The sequence below is a fragment of the Leuresthes tenuis genome, unplaced genomic scaffold, assembly GCF_036924035.1.
Source record: "Leuresthes tenuis unplaced genomic scaffold, fLeuTen1.0.hap1 SCAF_15, whole genome shotgun sequence".
In the NCBI taxonomy this organism is placed as follows: Eukaryota; Metazoa; Chordata; class Actinopteri; order Atheriniformes; family Atherinopsidae; genus Leuresthes; species Leuresthes tenuis.
In genome coordinates, this window is record NW_027325369.1 from 5,309,910 (window position 1) to 5,332,014 (window position 22,105).

The following is a 22,105-nucleotide window of genomic DNA, read 5'->3' on the forward strand; positions in this document are numbered from 1 at the left end:
TGAAATTAAAGCTATATCTTTGTCTCACTCTCCAACTGAACAGCTTAATGCAACAGTAAAGCACCAGTTTCCTTCAACTGACATACTTCTTCAGGAGGACACTCGAGGAGACGGTATAGGACATATAAAAGTTCTTTAAAACATTGTAGATATAAAAAGAAAACGATACAAAATCAGCTTAAAACTACTCATATGAACTAGAAATACTTTCTGAAACAAACAAAAAAAAATAATTGTCCCCCGACCAATTCTTCCTGCTGGTGTAGCGTCCCCATACCCATGCTCCTCAGGAAATGACTAATAAATTCTACATGTGGGAGCTGATTTGAAAGATTTACATCAGCGGTATGGGGACAATGGGATTTGGACCTGGAGCCAAAAAGATCCACCAGCATCAGATGACTTTTTTTTTTTTTTTAAAGTAAACATAATATCGACAACTTGATCCTTATAAAATGCAACAATGTGCCTTTTTCAAACATTCACACTCGTGCAATGACATGGTAAGCTGAAATACTTGAACTATAAGTGTTTTTGGTCCCCAGCTCTTTTTTACGCCCATAAAATGTATTTTTCTCTTCTTTTAGAGTAAAATACATTGGGGTACCACACTTCCACCAAAATGCAGCAAAGCTGATCTTATATGACATCAATTGTTACCAATTTTGTGTCCCCAAATCTAAGAAAAGTGTTAATATACAAACAGCACAGTTTCAGAGGAGGAGCAATAATTTTCCAAGAAGAGGGAACTACTTCCATCTTGACAAATCCTTCACTTCACACGTCATCTTAAAAAAAGGGTGCTTTACCTTGCTGACATCCTCCCTTTTAAGTCAGTATGTATGAACCAGAGTAGAAATTTGCTTGGTTGTATGGCTTTGAGACACTTATATAATCGATCATTCAAGGGGATGTTTAAAAAGGAAGCAAGATATAGAATCAGAGGTAACTGCCGGGGGTAAACGTACATCTGTAGGACCAGCTGCGTACAAAAGAAGCAAACTTAAGGTATGCACGGGTTGGTTTGGTCTGAGAGCCTAAGGTTTGCTGTGAGAAAGCATCGGTTGCAACAACAGCCGGACAGGCTTGGTGATGTTTAATGAACGCAGTTTAATCTCATTTTCTCCTGTATGAGTCAGCGCCACACCCTGGAGGCCGAGCTACAGGCTTTGTGCCAGAAACCTTCCAACAGCAGCTCAAAGCAGATAAAAAAAGGTTCTGTGGGAGTTCACTGGAACATGTTTTTCAAAAAGCAGCCACATACGGGACAAAGTTTTCAGCAGCTGCCAGCTGGGATGAGCGACAAAGCCTTGAAGATTTGTTTTAGCTGAGCTGCCTGAATCACTCGCGTGCAACTTGCTGCAGGGAAAGCAGCAACACATCTGACCCTTCAGCATGTGCTCACGCTGGGAGCAGCCACACAGTGGGAACAGGGACTCCAAGTCTGGTCAGCCAAGAAATGTCAGGCACCGCTGCCAGTGGGATCTTTCCCAGCAGATGTATGTGTAATCCACGAACAAGATGACACACGTCTTTCCCTTATTGCGTTGCTGTTTTGTAGCTTTCCACTTCGCAGTATATCGAGTTTGCCAACTTGCCATTGGGAAATGTTCGGTTTTCAAATTGACATTTTTCCTGAATTCTATCAAATACTACTTTAGAAGTCAAGAAGGTAGACACTAGAAAAGGTGGGAACTTGCACGTAAGCTGGGCATATTATCTGCAGGCATGTGATGAGCCTGAAAACTCCAGATAACTGAGACGTGATCGTTTCATCAGCTGCCATTTCCTCCTGCTAAGGAGAATCAGGTCTTCGTCTATAGATTTTTGGGGGCTGGCAGGAAGCTGTTAAGTCTATTAATTGTGTAATTGTTCAGTTTTTCTCAGTTAATTATTCTGCTACCGACACCGGACTGCTGCTGTATCAGTGATTCTGCTCCCACTGTGAGAGCGTGACTCATGCTGTTGCCTGATGAGTGTCTTCAGTCAGACAAATTACTGACCCACAGTTCTATCAGGAAATAAATGCTGATTTCAAAAAGTCTCAATTTCTGACTAGTGCAAATTCCCAGTGGCGATAATGGCCAAGGTGCTCTCCATAAACACATTCAGTGCTTCAGTTTCCTCATTCTTCCGCATTTCTGCTCATCAAAAAGCTTGCTTTCTATTCTGTGGCACTCTTAAGGCTGCTGTTCATAGACCAATTCAAAAGGTGACAATAAAAGGCACAGAGATTCATATTTCTATACTCGTTTCCCTCCTTCCGTCCCACTTTCTCCAACAGCAGCAACTCAAAGAAGTTTCTGAAAGGCCCTGTCAGCCACAATCCCCATCAAAACGTTACTGCACAGGACCTGACTGTGACCCCTGTGAGCGTGATATGTCAATCAGTGCCTCAGCCTCCCTCCCTCCTGCTCTTCCTCCTCACAGAGACTTCTCACAATAAAACCCCTCTGTCAGTAGAAAGCAGTAAGTAGAAACACAGAAAGGAAAAGCAGCAGCAACAGCCACATTTCGCCTCCTCTCCCGTCTCTCGGAATTCAAACCTGATCCATTTATAGCTTTGTGCGATACACATACAAAGGGAGGACAAACATTTGAAACAATTTACAGACAAACAAGTGCACAATAAGAGAGAGAGAGGGGTGGGGGGTTGTCTTCATCTCGTAAAACATCCTGCTCCTCCTTAAAAATTCTGTTCATGGCTCACAAATCATATTGACAAAGAATTGAAACACCTTTTGCATTTTATTTGTCTGTTCTTGAGGCGTTGGGAGAGCCACCAGACTGGAAGCAAATCTGAGGGGATAAGCAGAGACCAACCTCACACAAGTACAGCAAACGCCCACTGTTCCCAATCTAAATAAATCTCTCTTTAAACACAGAGTATCCGCCTTGACTATCAGCTGATCCCTGGGAAAAAGCCTCATGTTTCACATTTGATAATGCCTTAAAATTTCCCCCAAAGGTAGAAAAAAGCACATTATATTGGAGATTAAACGTACTGCCAATTGAACATTTCACGTTTATTGCAGCTACTTTGCTACTAAATTTGAGTTCCTCAATACGAAAAAAAAAAAAAAAGCCCTATATTTGAACTTTTTAAATCGCCCAGAATCAGCAGGTATCACAATCTGAATCGAACCCTACTTTCAAGGTAGCAGTGGGCCACTCTTCCTAATTAGGCCGCCCTATTTAACACATGCATCAGTAGTCTCCATTAGCAACTGTCAAATTAATCAGGGAGGCCACTGCTTAACACTCAATCACACTTAGCAGTTTATCACTATCCAGTGCAGTGTGGAGGATAAGACAACAAGCATTACTTAGTATGTTAGCAGCAGACTTCTACAAACACGCGCCAAATACGATGACAACAGATGACAACTCACACACACTCGGAAGTTATTAAAAGAATCTCCAAAAAGCACACACACACACACAAAAACTGTCAAAATGTGTGTCACAAAAGGAGTTCTGTGTTGGTCATGACTACCACAAAGAAACAAGACAAGCGCTGCTGCAGTGCACTCTGGGAATTTAAGTCAATATTTACAGCCCATGGAATGATAACGTACCAGTTTTTTATTTTACACACATTATCAGCTCCTTTCATTCCTGCAGCGGCGTTCCATCCGACGTGTTTTTCCACCAATCAATACTCCCACTCGTCTGTCTTCATGTCTAGATAGTTGAGAATGTTTTGGGCAAATTTCACCGCCTGCTTCCGCGCCACCTTGGTCGTCTCGTCGCCGTGTGGGTCCACGGCGTCCAGCGCCAGCAGCTGTTTGGTCAGCAGCTCCTCCAGGATCATGTAGCTCTTGTCAGCCCGCTTGCCGTCGAAGCCCAGCACCTGGGCCTGGAGGTCAGATAGGCTCCCCAAGACCAGCCACACGGCCCGATGTGAAGGGTGCTCGTTGGGGCCTGGCTGGCGGCGGGCTATGGCCTCACGTAGGTCCAGGAAGGTGATGATGGCCTGGACTTCCACCACGGCACGGCGGCGGGCCTCTCTGATACATGGGTTTTTGGCCGTGTCCACCTGGTCCAGGTGCGTGAGAAGGCTTTGCAGCTCGGCTTTGGGTCTGAAACCAAGGTCGCCCATCGCACGGTGTCGCAGGACGCCCTCTCGCAGGTGTGAGATGTGAGCTCGCACAGCTTCAATCTCACGGATGGAGTTGTTCTGTGCCAAATCATACCTACAGAAACACAAACCGAGTCAAACTCCAATCCACAAATGAGCTGTAAGCTGGTAAACTGACAAATGTATATAATATCAACGAAAAACAATCCTTTTATTCAAAGAATTTTTGGAACAAATATTGCATAGGATGAATCAGTGTCTGCTGTTTTCCTTCACCGTGTAGAAACAAACTGTTGGATTTACAATCCCACAGAGAGCCCCACCCACATATTCCCGGCAAAGTTACTGTATTAGAAACAATACTTTATAGCAGCCTAATAACAAACTGAAAGACAACAATATAACAATCTGTCATCACGGTCTGATCTTTTGTTATCACTTCCTCCAGGTGCCAGATATTCAAACAGAACTTCCTACTGCATGAGTGAGCTGTGCTTTGCTGAAACCAGAGGGGGAAATGTGTGCAGTGTGCCCATTCACAGCTGAGAAAGCAGGTCCAGCACAAGCAGAGCTAAAAAAGACTTTAAAAGAGGATGAGAAAATTAAAGCGTAGTATCTGCTAAAATGCCATTGAAAAACAATTTCTATAGTTTTTAATTTGAGGGTTAGGGTTTAAAATTCTACTCCGGCTCCTCCCACTGTCCAAAAACATGCATGTTAGGTTAATCGGTGACTCTAAAATTGCCTTAGGAGTGAGTGTGAGCGTGTCTGTGGTAGTTTGTCTCATTTGTCTCTGTGTGATCTGTGATGGACTGGCGACCTGTCCAGGGTGTACCCCGCCCCTCGCCTGATGATAGCAGGGATAGGCTCCAGCCCCCCCACGACCCGGCCGACGGATTTAGCGGGTAGAAAAAGGATGGATAGTTTAAAATTCTTTCATTTTTTAATGCACAGCTGCTTTCATGTTTATTTTTAGCCCACAACTGTATAGAACAGCGACAATACTTCTATTGTCTACATAATGGCTACTTTGTGGACATGTTGGCGCAAAAAAACTAGCATCACTGACTCTGTGATATGAATCTACTTTACTCAATAACACTGCAAAAAAAAATCTGGAAAGTTGTGATCCAAAGAGGATCCTTTTTAGACATCTTTTTGGACCAAAATTATTTGACTGAAAAGAAACTGAGAATCACGTCTATTCTTTTTGAGTGACACCTACCTACGCGTGTCGTCTCCCTCTCCCTCCAGGTCCAGATGTTTCAGCAGCCCATTTATTTCCTCCACAACCTGTTTCCTGTAATTTCTGATCGCTGCATTCCCAGAGACATCCAGAGCATCCAGTTCTACCTGCATCTCTGTCAGGATTCTGGACAGGTGGGCGCAGCTGTCCCTCCCACTCAGACCCATCAGCAGGGCTACAAGCTGACCGCGGGCCACGCTCACCTTCACCATCACCTGGTTGATGCAGTGCACCGCCTCATGGGTGTCACCCGACAGCGGTAAAGAGAGGGTCTGCTGCTGCGTGCGCCCTTCGAGCACATCCTGTACGGCACATAAGCGTGTCAGCGCCCGGTAGCGTGCTTTGCGGAGGGGCACCCTCCCTTCGGTCTTGATCTGGGTGAGCCTCAACACAATCTCCTGAAGAGTGTCTACCAACTCGTCACTGATCTCTGCCACTCCGCCAGCTCGCTGTGGAGCCACCACACGCTCATCCACCAGCTGACGCGCGTCATTGCTCAGCTCCTCGATGGCCTGACGAGATGGATGGGAGGCATTCTCCTCCAGATAGCGCAGGAGGCCCTCCACCTCCTGAGCGGCTCTCTTGCGCGCCCCTTGCAGATCTGGTTTACCCTCCGTGTCCACCTTGTCCACCTCCAACAGCAGCCGGGTCAGCTCGCGCTCCAAACGCTTGTAATCCCGGTCGTTCTGCAGGCCACTGAAGGTGCAGACCTGGGGCCCAAGCGATGACACTTCCTTCTGGACCTCATACAACCGCATCATGGCAGGGTGCTGCATATGATATGGTTGCTGCTGCTGGTCCATTGGATGTTGTTGCTGCTCCTGTGGGCCCCCATGGTCCATCCTCTTCCCACCATCAAAGGGCTTCCCAAAGAGACTGGAAACAAAGCAGGATAAAAGAAAAGTCAAAACAATGAGCAACAGGCACCAACAGAGTGTCAGCAGAGCTATCACTAGGGCTGTCGAAATTGCTCAAAAATGACATTTGAATATTCCCTCTTAAAAAAAAACAAATATTCAAACTATTCGAATATCTGTATTTGCGCATTATGTCAACGACACCATATTCATCTGGGGTGCGTTGCGTTCGCTGCATCTGGGAGCTTTCAATCAGCCAGACTGCCAGGCGATGACAGCATTACGTCAGTAACAGGACAAACTAATACAATGAGACATAACTACTTGTATAGGTACTTTATTTAAGTTTAAACATATTTGACAACATATTAGCTACACAAAAATAAGTAAATTTACTAATGGCCAAGACCGCAGACCTCAGTCTCGCTCGCACTCTCTGCGCCTACGGTCGAGTTAGGCTCTGAACTTTGTGCCATCTTCACGTAAGTCAACTTTCAGCAGTGACGTTGTGCCAGACAGAGCCACTCCTGACCCATCATGCAGTGCGCCCACTCGCAAAGCAGACAGCTGTGTGTTTTTCCACATTCAAATATTAATTTTCACCTCCAAATGTCTGTTTTTAAACCCTATTTGATTATATATTTGAATTTAGAATATTCTTTGACAGCCCTAGCTATCGCTGTTGTTTACTGGCTAGAATGGGTGGATTACTTCAAAAGCTTCTGTTCATATTTTCCACAGCCAACACTGGTTGAGTAGGACCTCTGATTTATGTCAGAATGTCTTTACAAATCTGCAAAAACAAACTCTGGAACCTTGACCAAGCATTAAAATGTCCACTTAGGCCAGAGCAGTTAGTAGCAAAGTTAATCAAACTAACAGCCTGAATCCAAATTGTCCCTACAGTCACCCCGAGAACATCATCCCCATAGTGAAGTAATGTGCAGGCAGCATCATGCTGTGGGGTCAACAAGGCCATCAACAAGGCCTTGGAAAGTGGTTGAATTGAAGGAATGATAAATCCAGGCAAATTCTTTAAGAAAACCTTCAGTCTTCCAGAGAGTTGACAGTGGGATTGATAAGACCCTAAGCATACTGCTAAAGTAACACTTGGGTGGTTTAAGGGGACACGTGTAAATATCTTGGAATGATCTAATCAAAGTCCACACCTCAATCTGATTGAGAATCTGTGGTTTGATTAAAAGATTTCTGTACACCGGCATAATCCATCCAGCTTGAAGGAGCAGGAGCAGTTTGGTCTTAAGGAATGGGCATAAATTCGAGAGGCTTATAGTCCCAAATTGATAGGGACATAGATAGAAGTCTCATAGGGCATCTATGAGGCTTGCAGCTATAATCGCTACCAAAGGTGGATTATTTACACACCCTCCAATACATCCAATACTACAGATCCTACAAAAAATTCTTGCAGTTCCAGGTCAAAAGGCCTGATAAAAAAGGACAAATGCCAAAGGGGTTCCATATTTGTTGACTTTATCAACATTAAGTTGTCCATTAAATTGTATGTTTTCTATGAAGCTGTTTAATTGTTTCTGCTCTAATACTAATACTTAGTTAGACAGCAGAGTTTCAGTGACGGACCTTAAGCCTGTAACCTGAGGAAACACGCTGCTACATGCTTTTTGTAAAACAACATTATCTATTGATGCGTTTTTTTTTTTTACTGTTTAAGAAAAATAACTTACGGTGAATCTCATAGAATAGATTAGAACAATTCTTTATTCATCCTCCAGTGGGGGAAATTCATAGTGATGTCGAGAGAGCTAGCAGCCATGTCAGTGGCCAGATTACTATTATTATTCATATAACAGAGCTGTTTGATGCAGTTCATTTGCAAATGGCTCCATAGCTGAATGACCAGCATGCTAACCTGAGGTGGGCAAGCTAACAAAGTTAGCTAATGTTAGTAAATTGGTTCAGTGACAGAACGATTGTAATTTCAACAATATCACAAGTTTGGCTGGAGTCAGTGTGTTATAGTAGGTTAGCATTTACTATTTTCTACTTAATCAGTGTCTGCTTTTCTAAAAATGTGAGTTACTATGGGTTAGTTATCTTATCTTGTTTCTGATGGCAAAAAAATACATCACATTTCTTCAGTAAAACACTGCCTCCTATTGGTAATAGCTTTATGTTTATTTTGATTTACAAAGCGCTCCTTTAAAAAATAACAACAATGTCGTCATTATAGTCGTTGTCATTGACGACGAAAGAGAATTTAAAAGATTCTCCTCAACCCTCTGGGTGTATTTTAGAAATTGAGACATCCTTCAAAGATATTTGGCATTTTTTGCTTTAAATTGATTAACATGACATGTATTCAATCCCAAGCCAAAGGTTTAAGCAGTTAAATGGTTTTTGTCAGTTCTGTCAATTTTTTTTAAGGAAATCCTAAGGTTTCAGGAGTTTTTCTTTTACCAAACATGGCCTAGAATTTTCTGTAAGAAAAACAGTACCACATGTATGCATATGAATATTACCTGTATGTCACATACTCGTAATATATTGCTCCTAGACCCACAGAAGTTTGCTGGCCTATTGCCATACGAATGTTCATGAGATAGTCCCTTCCCAGCGGGAGGGGCTTAAACGTTTTAATCCCAGAGGTATCCTGGCATTTGCTGGTAAATAAATTAGGATTAGGAGTCAGGCACCAGACTGTCCTAACATTTTTTGGTAAATTTGGACAATTCTGGAGCTCTAAAATTGTTAAATTAGTTTGGATTCAAACCATAAGCTTTTGTTTTTTTTAAATGAAAATATAATATCTCACTGTCATAAACCTTTTCATCGACTCTTCTTTGTTAACATGGCAAATTAATTACTCATGCACAAATCATCATAAACCACCTCACAGTGACATACTTTGCATCTTTCTTCTCATTTGGTCTATTTCAAGACTTTTATTTTTCTTTGTAGTATTTTTGTGATTCTCTGTAGTTATTTTGTTTATCTGTTTGTGGCCATTTGGTGTTCTTACCAGCTGGTTTAGATCATTGCAATGCCAGTGTATGTCTCCATGTGGCCTGTTTGTGTCTCTTTGAAGCTGCTTTGTATATCAAGTTGTTTTGTTTTCTTTTTTCCCCTTATTGGATCGAGTTACTATTGTGTTGTCTAATTTAGTCTTTTTGTCTCTTTGAGGTCTCTTTTAGCATGTCTTTGTAGGCATTTGTCATCTTTATGCACATGTTTTTTCTCGTTGAAGTCATTTTGTGGGTCTTTAGTAGGCATACGGCATCTTTTGTGACATCTTTGGATCACCTTGTTGCATTGGGTGTTACTTTAAGCTACATATTCCAGATTAAATAATACTGCTCTAGAGCCAAAAAGCAGCACTAAAAGAGTAAACTGTAAAAGAAAGCCAGATGTGTAGTTTATTAATTGTTAGAGTTACATCTGACCCCAGCTTATCAAAAAAATAAAGGAAGGACAAAGCAGGAAACTGATCAGGGAAAGCTACATCAAACATTCTATGTCTACTGCGTGAACACAGCACACAGAGGTAAAGTATAGAAACGCTTTGGTGTTCAGCATTAGTACATGGCTGTAAGAAGTGGTGGCATTACCAGAAAGTCATTTTCAGCCAAGATGCCCTAGAGCACGGCGCAACTGTTACATAAGACATACTAAAGTCCACAATATAATGTTTTGTTATCTGAAGGGTCAATAACGCTTATTAGAACAGACGGGATTATGTATCAGCATTCCCTAAAGTACTTTTATGTAAGAGGACGAGGGGCTGGGCATTTCCAGAATAGTGGATGAGCGCACGGCACGCCAAAGCTTCCAATGCTGAGTATTTATTAGGATAATCTCAGCAAAATCCAATCCCGCCTGGCAAACACCTCCTCCCTTATTTTGATCAAGACAGACGAGAAATGAAAAAGAGCTCCGTCTGATTATGTGGTCAGCCGAGAACAGGTTTGGGAGCAGCAAACGGTCTTTCTTCCAGTGAGTCACAGCATGATGGGCTGCAGGTAACACACAGTCCACATGTTCACCACCACAGCCAGCTTCAGCCTCCACCGGGCACCTTTCCCAGTTCCAGGCTACCCGCACCAGTCATGCTGCACGGCTTTGCGCATTATGTCACCTTAAAATACCCTCATCAGTCGACTGGTTGCTATGGGTATCTATCTCTGTGAGGATGTGCAGAGCTGTACCAGAATGATCAAACACCACACCTTCGGGTCGGATAAAAAATAAAAAACCCTCAAAGCATACCTAGAAGCTATCAGCTGCATACCCGCGCGCACACACAGCCACATCCCAGTATCGTTTATGTCTCACCTTTTCAAGACTCCGAACACATTCGCGCACATTTTCACGGATGTCTGTTTCCATCAGCCAAATCAGGACGGCTCGTGGGTGAAAATGGCATCCAAGTGAGCCAAACCAAAACCGCGGAGATTTCGGTGGTGGAGACGATGCTCCGGTCAGCTTCAGCACCAAACGACCGACTGTGACTGACTGACTGCGGTCAGGCTGGAGTCGCCCCTCCCACCGCTTGGACCCGGGTCTTTATTCACTGCGCTTTAAAAGCAATTTAGTTTAAAGATAAACATGGAACTGGAGATTATTGAGTGTTTAAGTTCGAGGTTTGAATTCAGGAACGCAATAAACAAGGCCAGTTGTCTCACTCTGTAAATGCCATTGTGTGTGTCAGTGCTGTCGATGATCACCTGACTCTGCCCCACCTTGGCCTAATAACTTCGGCTTTTTAGGCTTAATATATTAGCACCGCCCAATAGCTTAATAGCTACAATCTTACCTGCATAGCCAGCGCACAGCCATCTGAACTGCTGCTGAGATGAAGGCAACTTCTCTGATTAAAGCTGAACATTAGCCTACCTAGCCACCTTCTTGTAGTTACATTCCAGCTTACACGTAGGAGCTAACACGGAGTTTATATTTTAATATGAAGGCTAAGGCACCCCAATTAATTTGTTCTGCACCGACAACTTCGAAAAACGATTATGACTAATTATCTAGTCAACGTATGATAAATTCATACAAATGTAGAAAACAAATACATAAACGGGGTCTCTTTTGACTTTACTCTTTTTAAACTAGGGTTAGTTTTTGTCGTCCAACATGTGGTGCGCTTCATTTACTCATACAGCTCCGTGCTTAGCGACAAAGGCGGGGAAGAAAACGGCAGAAAAGTTGTTTATCACAATTGACAAAACAAAAGGCCTTGTACAATTTCTTTTTCAGTCTATAGACTAAATGCATACAAAAACCCAAAGAATAAACACACGAAGAATCTCAAAATACGTTATCATATAGCATACTATTTGTGCAGCATACATTGTTGGAAATTGTAAACCAAAAAAAGCACAAAACAAAGAATAAAAAAGAACAGAAAATTATTACAAAAACTAAAGCAAGCTCACACACCCACACACATTTCAGAAAACAGCCATCAAAACAAAATCCCAGAGGATAAAATCAAACAGAAATCACCTGAATACTTCAAGCTATATAATATTTTGTTCTGCTTATTCACTTCAGAGATGTTTTGTCTAAGATGCTGTTGTGTTTTCTGTTTGGCTTTTTTCTTTCGTCGTGTTATGACATATTTTGTCATGAAGTCTGCGATTTGCACTTTTAGGACCACCGTAGAAACGCCGAGTTCAGGAGCCGTAATCATTCGGTGTGGGATTTTCGAACGTACCCATTGGCCCTGCTGCGTTCACGTGACCAACTGTACGATAATACACAGAAGGACATGAACTTGTGCGACGGTTGTCATTAAATGCAGTGTGTCCTGTTCGGCAGCAACTACAAGCCTAAATGTTTGATTAAAACGCCGCTTAGTGTTGGTTAATTAAAATGGCCGCCAAAACAGCAGCCGCAGCGGGACGTGCAACATGGAGGATCGTCAGTAATTCTACCCTCGCTCATCTGCACCTACACTGCTTATCAGCAGTGAGTTTTCGGCTCTGTAGCTCCAAACAGACAACCCAACAAGACAAACCATCAAAGGTCCGTAACACATTATCTTATCATCTATTCATCACATCACCCACAGGCAGCCATACGCCACCCGCAAAACGACCTAGAAAGTTTCCTTAGTACCTTTCACGTGTCGCCACTTTCTCACCCTGTTCTGGCAAATTTCGCATCCTGCATATAAAAATAATCTCCTCCTTTTGTCTCGTTATTGAGGAACGTAGACATCTGTTATCGGTACTACTCCAATCGACACAAGAACATACAATTAAGCACACTTGAGCGGTTTCTGGTTGAGGGAATTTTCTATTTTGGTGTCTTACCTGTTCGTCTCAGAGTGAGACAGAAGAGAACAGTGTTGAATGCTCTCACTTATAGTGAATAAGACACAGAGTTAGCAGTTTGTCACAGTTTGAATTTGCCTTAGCTGAACAGCAGTCCTGAACACACACTAAGACTGTTTGTTAGCATTTATTTGCATGTGAGTTGGTGGAATTCCAACAGGTAATGTTGGACTTCGCGGTTTTGAAAAACGATTCCCTGTATTCCTTTTTAACTTGGATGGTTGTCCCTGATTCTTATCACCGTGTTTATAGTAAGTCAGAACGAACCAGTGTTGAGGAGTTGCACGAACCTCTTTTGTGGTTTCTGAGTCCTGGAACGGGTTTCAGTCCCTGTGGCTCTTCTCATGCTGAGGTCTGCTCAGAAATGATAAGCAGAATTCTTCAGCCCAGCTGCTCAGTTCCTAAACTCTTGTGACGTAAAACTGCTAGTTTTAAAAAGTGACTGACTCACTCACTCACTTTTGTCATTTTGACACCCTAATGAATCCTAGCTGCTAAACCTGACATTAAAGAATAACCCAAGCTCATTTGAGCCTGGTTCACTTCCCTTTGTGAGCCAGACTATGTACTGTTAACATTTTCTGACATATTCACCAGCATATTTGTCCATGTCCACCGGTTTGTTTGCACATGGGAGACTGACCTTCAGGAAACTCAGCTGTTATATTTGTCGTGGAAGATCTGACCTGTTGAGGATGGCCCCAAGTTGTAGCGGTTAAGGCTCAATTTAAGACACAAATGACCTGCTTTTCTTCATACAGAAACCCCTTCAGTGCCAGTAAGAGTTGTGCCTCGAAGTCATTTCATTTACAGGAGATGATGTTGAAATTCAGTCTCACAAATTAGATTAGTACATGTCTTCATGCATGTTAGAAAATTAGTGGGTATGGAAAGAAAATGGTTGCCTTGGATGGAGGAGGCTCATATCTGTGTTCCCTTTTAGTTAGTCTGAAAATAAAAGTTTAAAAAAGACGTTTTAAAGATGCAACAGACATACTAACCTTTGGTATTTGTGAGCCACAATTTGCCAGTTCAGACTAAATGATAATGGTCACCAGAGCTGTGTATCACTCCCTGATAAGACAGGGATACAATTTATGTTGAACCAAAGGGCTGTACAGAAATCAGATTAATCATTCAACCTAATATGCATGTTTTTGGATGGTGGGAGAAAGCTGGAATGCTCAGTGAGAACATGCCTACCAACACACCAAAGGCCCTAAAACAAAACGTACAATACATTTAATCGTTAATCAAGGTCCAGTTCACTAAATCAGTCAAATGCAGCGACAAACACGAAAGTCTTCTGATTTCATTTGGGGAAAAAAAGAGGAAGAAAGAGAGTTGTTGCAATTCTTTGTAATTTTATCAATGAGAACTGAAAGCAGCTTCTCTGTGTTAAGTTCTAACTCTGGGTACAAGAAGCACACCTGCCAACAGCAGTGTTTTTTTTGTTTTTTTTCATCAACTCTCTGACAGACGGGATCCAGTGTAGAGACCTCAGAACTGGAGCGATATGATCCACTTCTCTGATCTCTGTGGCAACTCGAGCAGCAGTGTTCTGAATCAACTGCAGCTGTCTGATCATCTTTTTGGCAGACCAGGAAATACACTGAGACACTAATCAAGTCTGATAAAGATAAATTCAAGGAATGGCCTTTCTAAACCACTCTGACACATTAGTCCTTTAACTCTTTAAATATTTCTTCAGGTTATAGTAGACTGGCTTTGTAATTTGTCTGGGGGAATTCAGGTCTAAGTACATAATGACACCCAAACCTGGCTTGGTTTGGTTTTTTTTTTTATCACGGACTAGTGAAGTTAGGGTGGGTCTATTTTCATGCTAATAGTTTGTCATCTTAACCTGGCTATTCTACTGTTTATTTAAAAAATGTTTTTTTGTAATTTTTCTAACTTATGTAGAGATCTACATACAGACCCAGTCCCAGCCCCACTCATGACTGGATCGGTCCACCAAACCCTTTGTCGAACCTGCGTCCGATCGTTTACCACATCCCCGAGAACGAATCAGAGCTGGAAAAGCGGTTGAGAAACCTGAGGCAGGAGACGGAGAACTGGAACCACGACTTTTGGACCGAGCAGAACATCAGCTTCAGCCAGGTGAAAATTAATATTAGGTCTTTTGAGTGTCCACCTGAGGTCAGAGACATTCTTTGGGTTCTACTTTGACTGGTGTCACACATTAACATAAGATAAGTGGGTTAATAGAACAAGTAACATTTCTTTGTCAGTCGAAAAAGTAATTTGAATGTGTGTAGTTTCTTGTTTCCACCAGCAGGGGGCAGCAAAGCACAACAGACTGTAATGTTTGCTGCCAGATACTTTGGAGAGCTCACAATGGAAAGAATATCATGCCTGTCACGGAATATTCATGGAATTCTGTTGGAAATTGAATGAGATATCGTGAATCTTAAGTTTTTAGTTTTTTTTTAGAGAGCAAGGGAAAAAACTCTGAAGTATTTTTTTGGTTTCTCCAGGAAAAAGAAGCTTTCATCATTTCACAACTGAAGGCGAAAGGCTTGACTCTGCGAGACGAGGGTGGTGAGGACAGCCTTCTTCTACATATATGTGTATTATGCTGTTCATTTGTTAGCACATCAAACAGACTTTAAAAAAAAAAAAAGACGGAATGTTTTTAATAGAGTTTTTCCAAGAGCTGGTTCTTTCTTTTTGTCTTCAGTAGAATCAGTCCTGCTTTGAAAGATCTGTGAATGGGGTGTTTCTTCTTTTTTAATAAAATCTGTTGATTTTTAAAAAAGGATGTGTATTCTAATGAGAATATGTGAAGTCACCCGTGTCTTCTCCCTCCTACAGGGCGTCGGCGGACCTTGAACAGTGAAGAAATGGCCATGTTTTACAAAAGCTTCCTGGACAGAAACAGAATACGACATACAAATTACAACAAGTGAGTTTTGTTTTGTTTTGTTTTTTAGCGGTCTGGTGTCTCCCATGGTGATGCTGCTGCTGGGTGGCTGGGTACGCCTCCCACTGCAGCAGCTTTGAGCTTTAACTGTACCGAACCACCCCGTGTGTAGAGAATTCAAACATCGCAGCCTCCGGATAGCTTTCTGTGAATTAGCATTGCAAAGCGGACAACTTTTTTTCTCGGTTAGAAAAGTTTTCTGCACACACACACACACACACACACACACACACACACACACAGCTGAAAGAGCAGCACAAACCCTAAACATTTGAGTTTTTGTTATCATTGTAGTGTGAAATTATGGTGAACCTCTTTGTTCCCCCAGTGTGTTATTATGTCTTGGTTCAGTTTATTGCAAATCTTTATGACGAGTAGCTGCACAATATTCTGACTGCGTGGTTTACAAATGAAATCTTCTTTAAGGCTAAAGTGAACTCTTTTGTTTTCTTTTATATTCAGAGAATGGTACCGTCGAAACTTCACCATCACCTTGCTCATGGCCCGAGTTGCCCTCCGCAGCCTGTGGAAGACTGTTAATGAGAGGAGGAAGAACAATGGCACTCCTACTACTTGAAAATAAATGGAATATTCACACATTATTTTGTCAGATGTTGGTTTTATTTGATCTGTATTCATTTACTCAGGTATTACATCTAAGTACAACTGTTGAGATACTTGTATGGTTTTATTAATATTTATAATAGCTGTACTTCAGTACACCTATCTCTCATTGTTTGTCACTTTACAAAATTAGACCTTTGGCGAACAAGGCACTCGTTTCAAATTGAACAGTTTATTGCTTATTTGTATAGAAACAGACTTGTATCATAAACCAACGTCACATATTGCAACACATGCAGCCTAAGCTAATTTACAGTAGGTTGAGCCTTTGTTTCCTTAAGCTTGGGGGCTATTTAGGCATTAAAAAAGTCAAAATGCCACCACCAAACAGGTGCCAGGTTGCATTTCAGTAAGATTTTAAATCTTTCTGCCTGGTTGAAGACTCAACAACAAAATGCATAAGGGGGACGGTACAATGCACAAAGTTTACACACATAATAGCAGAAGATTTTACATGTTAAACATCAAATTCAACAAGAAAATGCACTACAAAATGTAGTTTAATACAACAAAACACCTTAAAACAACAAGCACCTGATCATTCAGGACTGATCTGTTTTTACAAACTGAACTTAAAAAAGACTGTGGCTAAAATGCAGTTTGAGTTATGTTTCCTGGCACTTTCTCATGTTGTATTAAATATTGTGAAAAGATGACAACGCCTTATATTGGATTAACTCTGTGATGGCTCTATTGATCCAGGGGCAAATTTTTAATTACCTCACACTGCACAAGATGATTAAAATCACATCCACAAGCTGCAACATTATAGTGATGTTGACTTAAACACTGGTGTCTATAAATGGTCAGTTTGCCAAGTGAGTGCCTGAATTCAGTGCTATTTATTCTGTTATGTTGTTTGCCTTGTTATCAGTAAAACGTATCAGACAATAGGTACCAGAAACAAGTGCTGAGATGAATGTTTTGTATGAGTTCTAAGAAGTACTGAAACTCTCACATTTTACTTTCCTCACCTTGGCATGTTTTTTTTTGCTTATCTTTCAATATCTGAGTGTTTGAGAAATATTTGCAATCACTGAGGTGGTCCACATGGGTATGAAAAAGTAGCCAAATCTCTAATTTCTTAAATAGATTTACTTTAAAATGTATAGGTGTGGCGTGGTAGTTAGAACTGTCACCTCACAGCATGACTGTTCCTGGTACAAATCCTGTCTGGGGCCTCTGGGTGGAGTTGGCGTGTTCTCTTCGTGTGTGCTGGGGTTCTCTCTGGGTACTCTGGCTTCCTCCTGCCACCCAACAACATGCATGTGAATGAAGCTAATTGATGACTCTAAATTGACCGTGGGAGTGAGTGTGCATGGTTGTTTGTCTCTGTGTGGCCCTGTAATGGACTGGTGACTTGTCCAGGGTGTACCCCACCTCTTGCAGCTGGGATGGGCTCCAACCCCCCCTGCAACTCTGGGTGGGGGAAATGGATGGATCGACACATGCTGAAATCAACCATAACAGAATATTGCGCTTCATTCTAAAGAGTGAATGCTACTATCGGGTGGTGAATTTCACAAATTTTCTGTTTATCTGTTGCTGGTGTCTTTAGTTTATGTGTAATTTTATGGGGTTTTTTTTTTTTTTTTTTTTTTGTCATTTTCAGGTTATGAGCTCATTTTGTCTCTGGTGTGGTGGTTGACCCCCGTTGTCTCACAGCTAAAAACCTCAACTTGGGCCTGTCTGTGTGGAGTTTGTGTGTTCTTCCCCTTGGTTTCTTTTTGGATGCTCTGGCTTCCTCCCACAGACCAAAAACATGTACGTTAGGTTAACCGGGTACTCTAAATTAACCCCATGAGTGAACGTGAATATGCACGACTGTTTGTCTAGCTTATCTTTGTTATGGACTGTCACAGGGGAGGTTGCCCTCTGCCTGATGGGCTCCAGCCCCCAGCTGACCCTGAACAGGCTGAAGTGGGCATGGAAAATTAATGAATTGTATTCTGTCTCAGTTTAGTCATTTTGTATTTTATAGGGGCCACTATGTATCTCACTTTAATGCTTGTTCATATCTTTTGTGATCATTTGTCATTTTGTGGATCACTTTGGTAATTTAGCATGAATTTATATCAATTCTATGCTTTATCACATCTGTTGCTTTGTGTGTCATTTTGCCTGCTTTATTTAAGTTAATTTTATGTCACATTTTTTGCATTTCTTTTTTTTTTTGCCACTTTGTCTTTTAGAGGTAATTTTGTCCTTATTTTTCATCTCATTTAGTTCACTTTATACAAAACGCACCTAACTCATACATTGGTTATTTTGTTGTTTTTCATAGAAAATTTAAGTTTAAATTTTAAGTATAACAAAATAAAAGACTAATCAAGCAAGTATTGCCAATCAAAACTGGTCACACATGCATTGTCATTTCTTCTGTTTTTCACTATTCAAATGTTGCAGTTTATAAATCTGGCTGCTGAACTCGCGCCGCAGCTTCCCCTTTAATCCTGGCAGGATGACATCAGTAGTGTAGGAGGAGTGGTGTGGGGGGGCACCGGTTAACGCCATTTTCACAGTCAGTCAGCGGACAGGAGAGCTGTCATTTAGAGGAGTGAACAACTTTTTAGTCTATGACGTCGCTGTCAGGTTAGTTTATCGGGGCTGTTACGACGGCCATGGAAGTAGTGGTGAACAAGCTTCCCACGGGCTCAGACTAAAGTCAGTGTTTTTGACAGATAGCTGATAGGTGGCTAGCATGTAGCTAACTGGACACAATTATCGGCGGTTGATGCAGTGAAGTCGAGCGTCAAGCCAGCAGAAACACCCCAGCCGGTGGAGACAGCGTGCAATTTCAGTTTGGAACAGCGTATATTTTTAACAGGCACTAGCACGCGTTGTTGGCACGAGGAAAAACAGCTACATCTATACGAAGAAGGAAGGAACGTTACAGTCGAGGTACATTGGCAACGAATGTCCCAGGGAACGGTGAGAAAGGCTCCGTGTATTTCTTGGACCCCTACCTATGGCTAAATAACTGCTTTATAAAATGTTGTGTTGTATCACTTGTTTCGTAAACGGTTATTTTATCTGAGTACAAGCATGTAAGTGTCTGGCTTTATATAATTTGGGCAGTCTTGTTTAAAAAAAATCTGGCTGTTGTTTGGTCCATGTTTACGTTGAAAGCAGGAATTAGACGTCATAAGTACACTAACTGTCTCTAAGTGCTAGCTCAAAGTTAGCACTTGTTTGACAGGAAAGTATAGGCTAACTGGTTCTGCAGGTTCATCCACTCCTAAGTGAGATAATTTGGGCCCGGACCTATCAGCTGTATGGAAACATGCTTTTGTCGGCCACTGCAGTCAGAGAAAGTCTTGCTTGATGACTTCGATTTGTCATGTGATGGTAGCTGTGTCCTCTCATTGATATTCAAAGCAAGAGGAGTCGTGTGGTGAAGGCTGCCTGTGTTAAGCAGACAGCCTCTCAGAGACAGTGGGTCTTAGTGTCGTGATCACAACTGAGAAACCAAAAAGACTGAGAGGTGGCTCTGAATATTGGAGATTTTGGGACGCGTGCAAAGCCACAGCCTGAGTCCAAACTGAATTACACAAGTATACCTGAGGATTCTGCTTGTGGATTCAGCATTCTATGTTTAACACCCCCCCCCCCCCCCCCCCCCCCCCAACAGCATTCTATGTTTAACAACCCCCCCCCCCCCCCCCCCCCCCAAAAGGTGTACTCCTGGCAACATTCAGTGCTCCTCCCCCGGGTTAATACCCCTCTGCTACCCGTGGGGCAGTTGTTGTTTGTGTGAAGCACTGTTTGTCGAAATGGTGAAATCGATGCAGTCTTCTCTGCAGCAGATTTTCCTGGATTGCTTAAGGGCGGGTTTTCAGCGGATGTAGACAGCAATTAACGATTTCTGTTATTATTTCAATTTAATCACCAGACGTTTTACTGCGTTAAGTCCAAAAACAAGTGTTCACAGTCTGCTTTGGCATACGAGTTATCCAAAGCCACTTAAAAATGCCCCCTTTACAATGATATAAAACAGATAAAAGCAGGGATCAGATTTTTGTCGATAGACTGATAAAACTGATGTATAACATGTCAAGTAAAACAACAAAAAAACTCATCCTTGTTGCGCATTTTAATTGTACTGTTGTTTGTTTATTGTTATGTATTATAATTGACATTTTAGTGTTTTAAAAACCCAAGAAATAAAGGTTAAAGTGATTACAGTTGTTTTCATAAAGCTTTGCATTTTTTCAGTAAATGTGTGAATGATGGAGACAAAACACACCATAGACAGACAATGACTTGGTATGCACAAAGTGTTGGACACATCCATAGCGAATAAGCTCTGATGGAGCAGAAATTTTACTTCCACGACTGATCAGTTTAATAATTGTCTGTTTCTGAAAAATAGGAGAATGCTCACAGAGATGAACTAATGACTCAATCTTATCTAGATGAATAGAATTCCAGAGGAACCTCTCACCATTTTCCTCTCATTATGTGGCTAAGGCAGCCGGAGTTGTTCATGTGTTCTTCCTTAAAGTTTTCTTGCAGTCATTTGTAATATATATATATTCGTGATAAGGCGGGATTAATTTTGTTTCTAAAAAAAATATTCTGGATACGATAGCAGAGTAGACGCCTTGCTAGAGGCTGTGGGTAAAGACCTACTCTGAATGTGCTGCTGTTCAATCTCAATTTTAGAGCTGGCTCACTTGAGCTGCTAACAAGCTCTGACCCTATACACAGAACAGGTTGCCTCAGAAATTTGTTTAACAATTTGCTGCCATGCAAATACGTGATGGTACAGTTATTCATCATTTGTACAAGTCTGAAACCACCAACGTATAACGAATGAAGAGCTACGCCTGAATCAAGTACTTAGAAAAAGAAACCCTGTCCTTACCATGTCAGAAAATATAACTCACTGTAGGATTAGCTGTTGGTCTATGGTAACTAACATTACAATATTTATACGTAACAGCATAAATAAGACTGTTTTAGCAAAGAACCTAAATGTGTCCCTGTTAACAACTAAGATGAGAATCAAATGCAAGATTTTAAATAGTTTCAAAACGGTTAAGAAAATTTCCTTAAAAAGGGTTTGAATTTGATATTCCTAAACTTTCACATATCTAAAAATATCGGTTGACTATGAGCTTTCTGCATAGACATGCCATAACCTGTAAGCCAGCACTTTGGCTCCAAGTTGTGAAAATGTCCTCAATTTGTGTTAAATGAATATTCAGATCCATAATCTTGTGTTAGGATAGAAGTGTCAAATGTCATTGTGTCCCAAATACCTCAATGTGGCTTCAGTTGAATAGCATTAAATGATGTGGTGATAAGTTTGATACAAGGGCAGTAGGCAGGTGCAGATATATGGGAAGTCTAATAAAGTAATCAGTATGTACATATGTTACCTGGACATGAGCTGTGTTGTTTCTGATATACTGTGAAATGTTCTGCTGGTGCAAATCAATCAGCAGAACTGCAACGATTTACTATTAGTTCACCGTCTCAAAACCCTTTCAGTCTAATTCCGATATTGCAAAATTTAAAACTAAAAAGTTGTGTTTAATCTTAACAATCAAAAAGCCAATTTCAGACTAAGGAATGTACCCAGAATATTCTTATGGCATATTGCCCCGAAGCATGTTCATGAAAAATAGATAGATGGTCTAGTTATGAGAGAGCTTACCAGAAGTAACCTTGCAACTCATTTGTGTATATGACACATCAGACTTTAACAAGATGCAGTAATTTACACAAAGTTGAATCATTTGGTTTTCTCTGCCTTTCTCCCAAGTCCCCCAAACACATTGGACTAAATCTGTTCATAATCATTAGCAGTCTCTCGTGTCATTTCCTGTTTCAGCTATGCAGTCTCATCTAGTGACTGGATAATTTGTCGACCCCTTTCCTGGTCTCTGCAACTCACAGCTAATGTCACACAATGCATTAGTAACGGCTCGAGAGTTGAGAAAGTTATAGACTAGAGACTGGAGCCTGATACACGGAGTACAACAAAACCTGCATAGAGTAAATAACTTTGAATATTTTGCAGTAGCT

At 41.5% G+C, this 22,105-nt stretch overlaps 3 protein-coding genes across 12 annotated transcripts in view; 2 read left to right on the forward strand and 1 right to left on the reverse strand.

The window, feature by feature from the left end:
- Positions 1-303: 303 nt before the first annotated feature.
- Positions 304-13,109, reverse strand: bag5 (BCL2 associated athanogene 5). 3 transcript variants are annotated; one of them, XM_072364881.1, is made up of 4 exons: positions 10,977-11,200; positions 10,496-10,738; positions 5,307-6,203; positions 304-4,196 (listed from the first exon to the last, which is right to left on the reverse strand). In XM_072364881.1, exons 2-4 carry the CDS (start codon positions 10,525-10,527, stop codon positions 3,656-3,658), a joined length of 1,470 nt encoding a protein of 489 aa, XP_072220982.1. In that variant the 5' UTR covers positions 10,528-10,738; positions 10,977-11,200; the 3' UTR covers positions 304-3,655. The 3 variants fall into 3 exon arrangements, with proteins under 3 accessions (XP_072220982.1, XP_072220981.1, XP_072220983.1); XM_072364880.1 differs by lacking the exons at positions 10,496-10,738; positions 10,977-11,200 and adding an exon at positions 12,795-13,109; XM_072364882.1 differs by lacking the exon at positions 10,496-10,738 and having other exon boundaries at positions 10,977-11,199.
- Positions 11,877-16,050, forward strand: coa8 (cytochrome c oxidase assembly factor 8). Its single transcript, XM_072364883.1, has 5 exons — positions 11,877-12,193; positions 14,428-14,625; positions 15,003-15,066; positions 15,340-15,430; positions 15,911-16,050. The coding sequence occupies exons 1-5, from the start codon at positions 12,041-12,043 to the stop codon at positions 16,023-16,025; spliced, it is 621 nt and encodes a 206-aa protein (XP_072220984.1). The 5' UTR covers positions 11,877-12,040; the 3' UTR covers positions 16,026-16,050.
- A 2,518-nt stretch (positions 16,051-18,568) lies between these two features.
- Positions 18,569-22,105, forward strand: part of klc1a (kinesin light chain 1a) — a 42,806-nt gene continuing 39,269 nt past the window's right edge. For 7 of the 8 annotated variants that reach the window (XM_072365632.1, XM_072365631.1, XM_072365636.1 and 4 more), the window contains exon 1: positions 18,569-19,003. The gene's annotated coding sequence lies outside the window, so the exon portion shown is untranslated. The remainder of the gene's footprint in view (positions 19,004-22,105) is intronic. The other variant, XM_072365633.1, reaches the window with a different exon arrangement.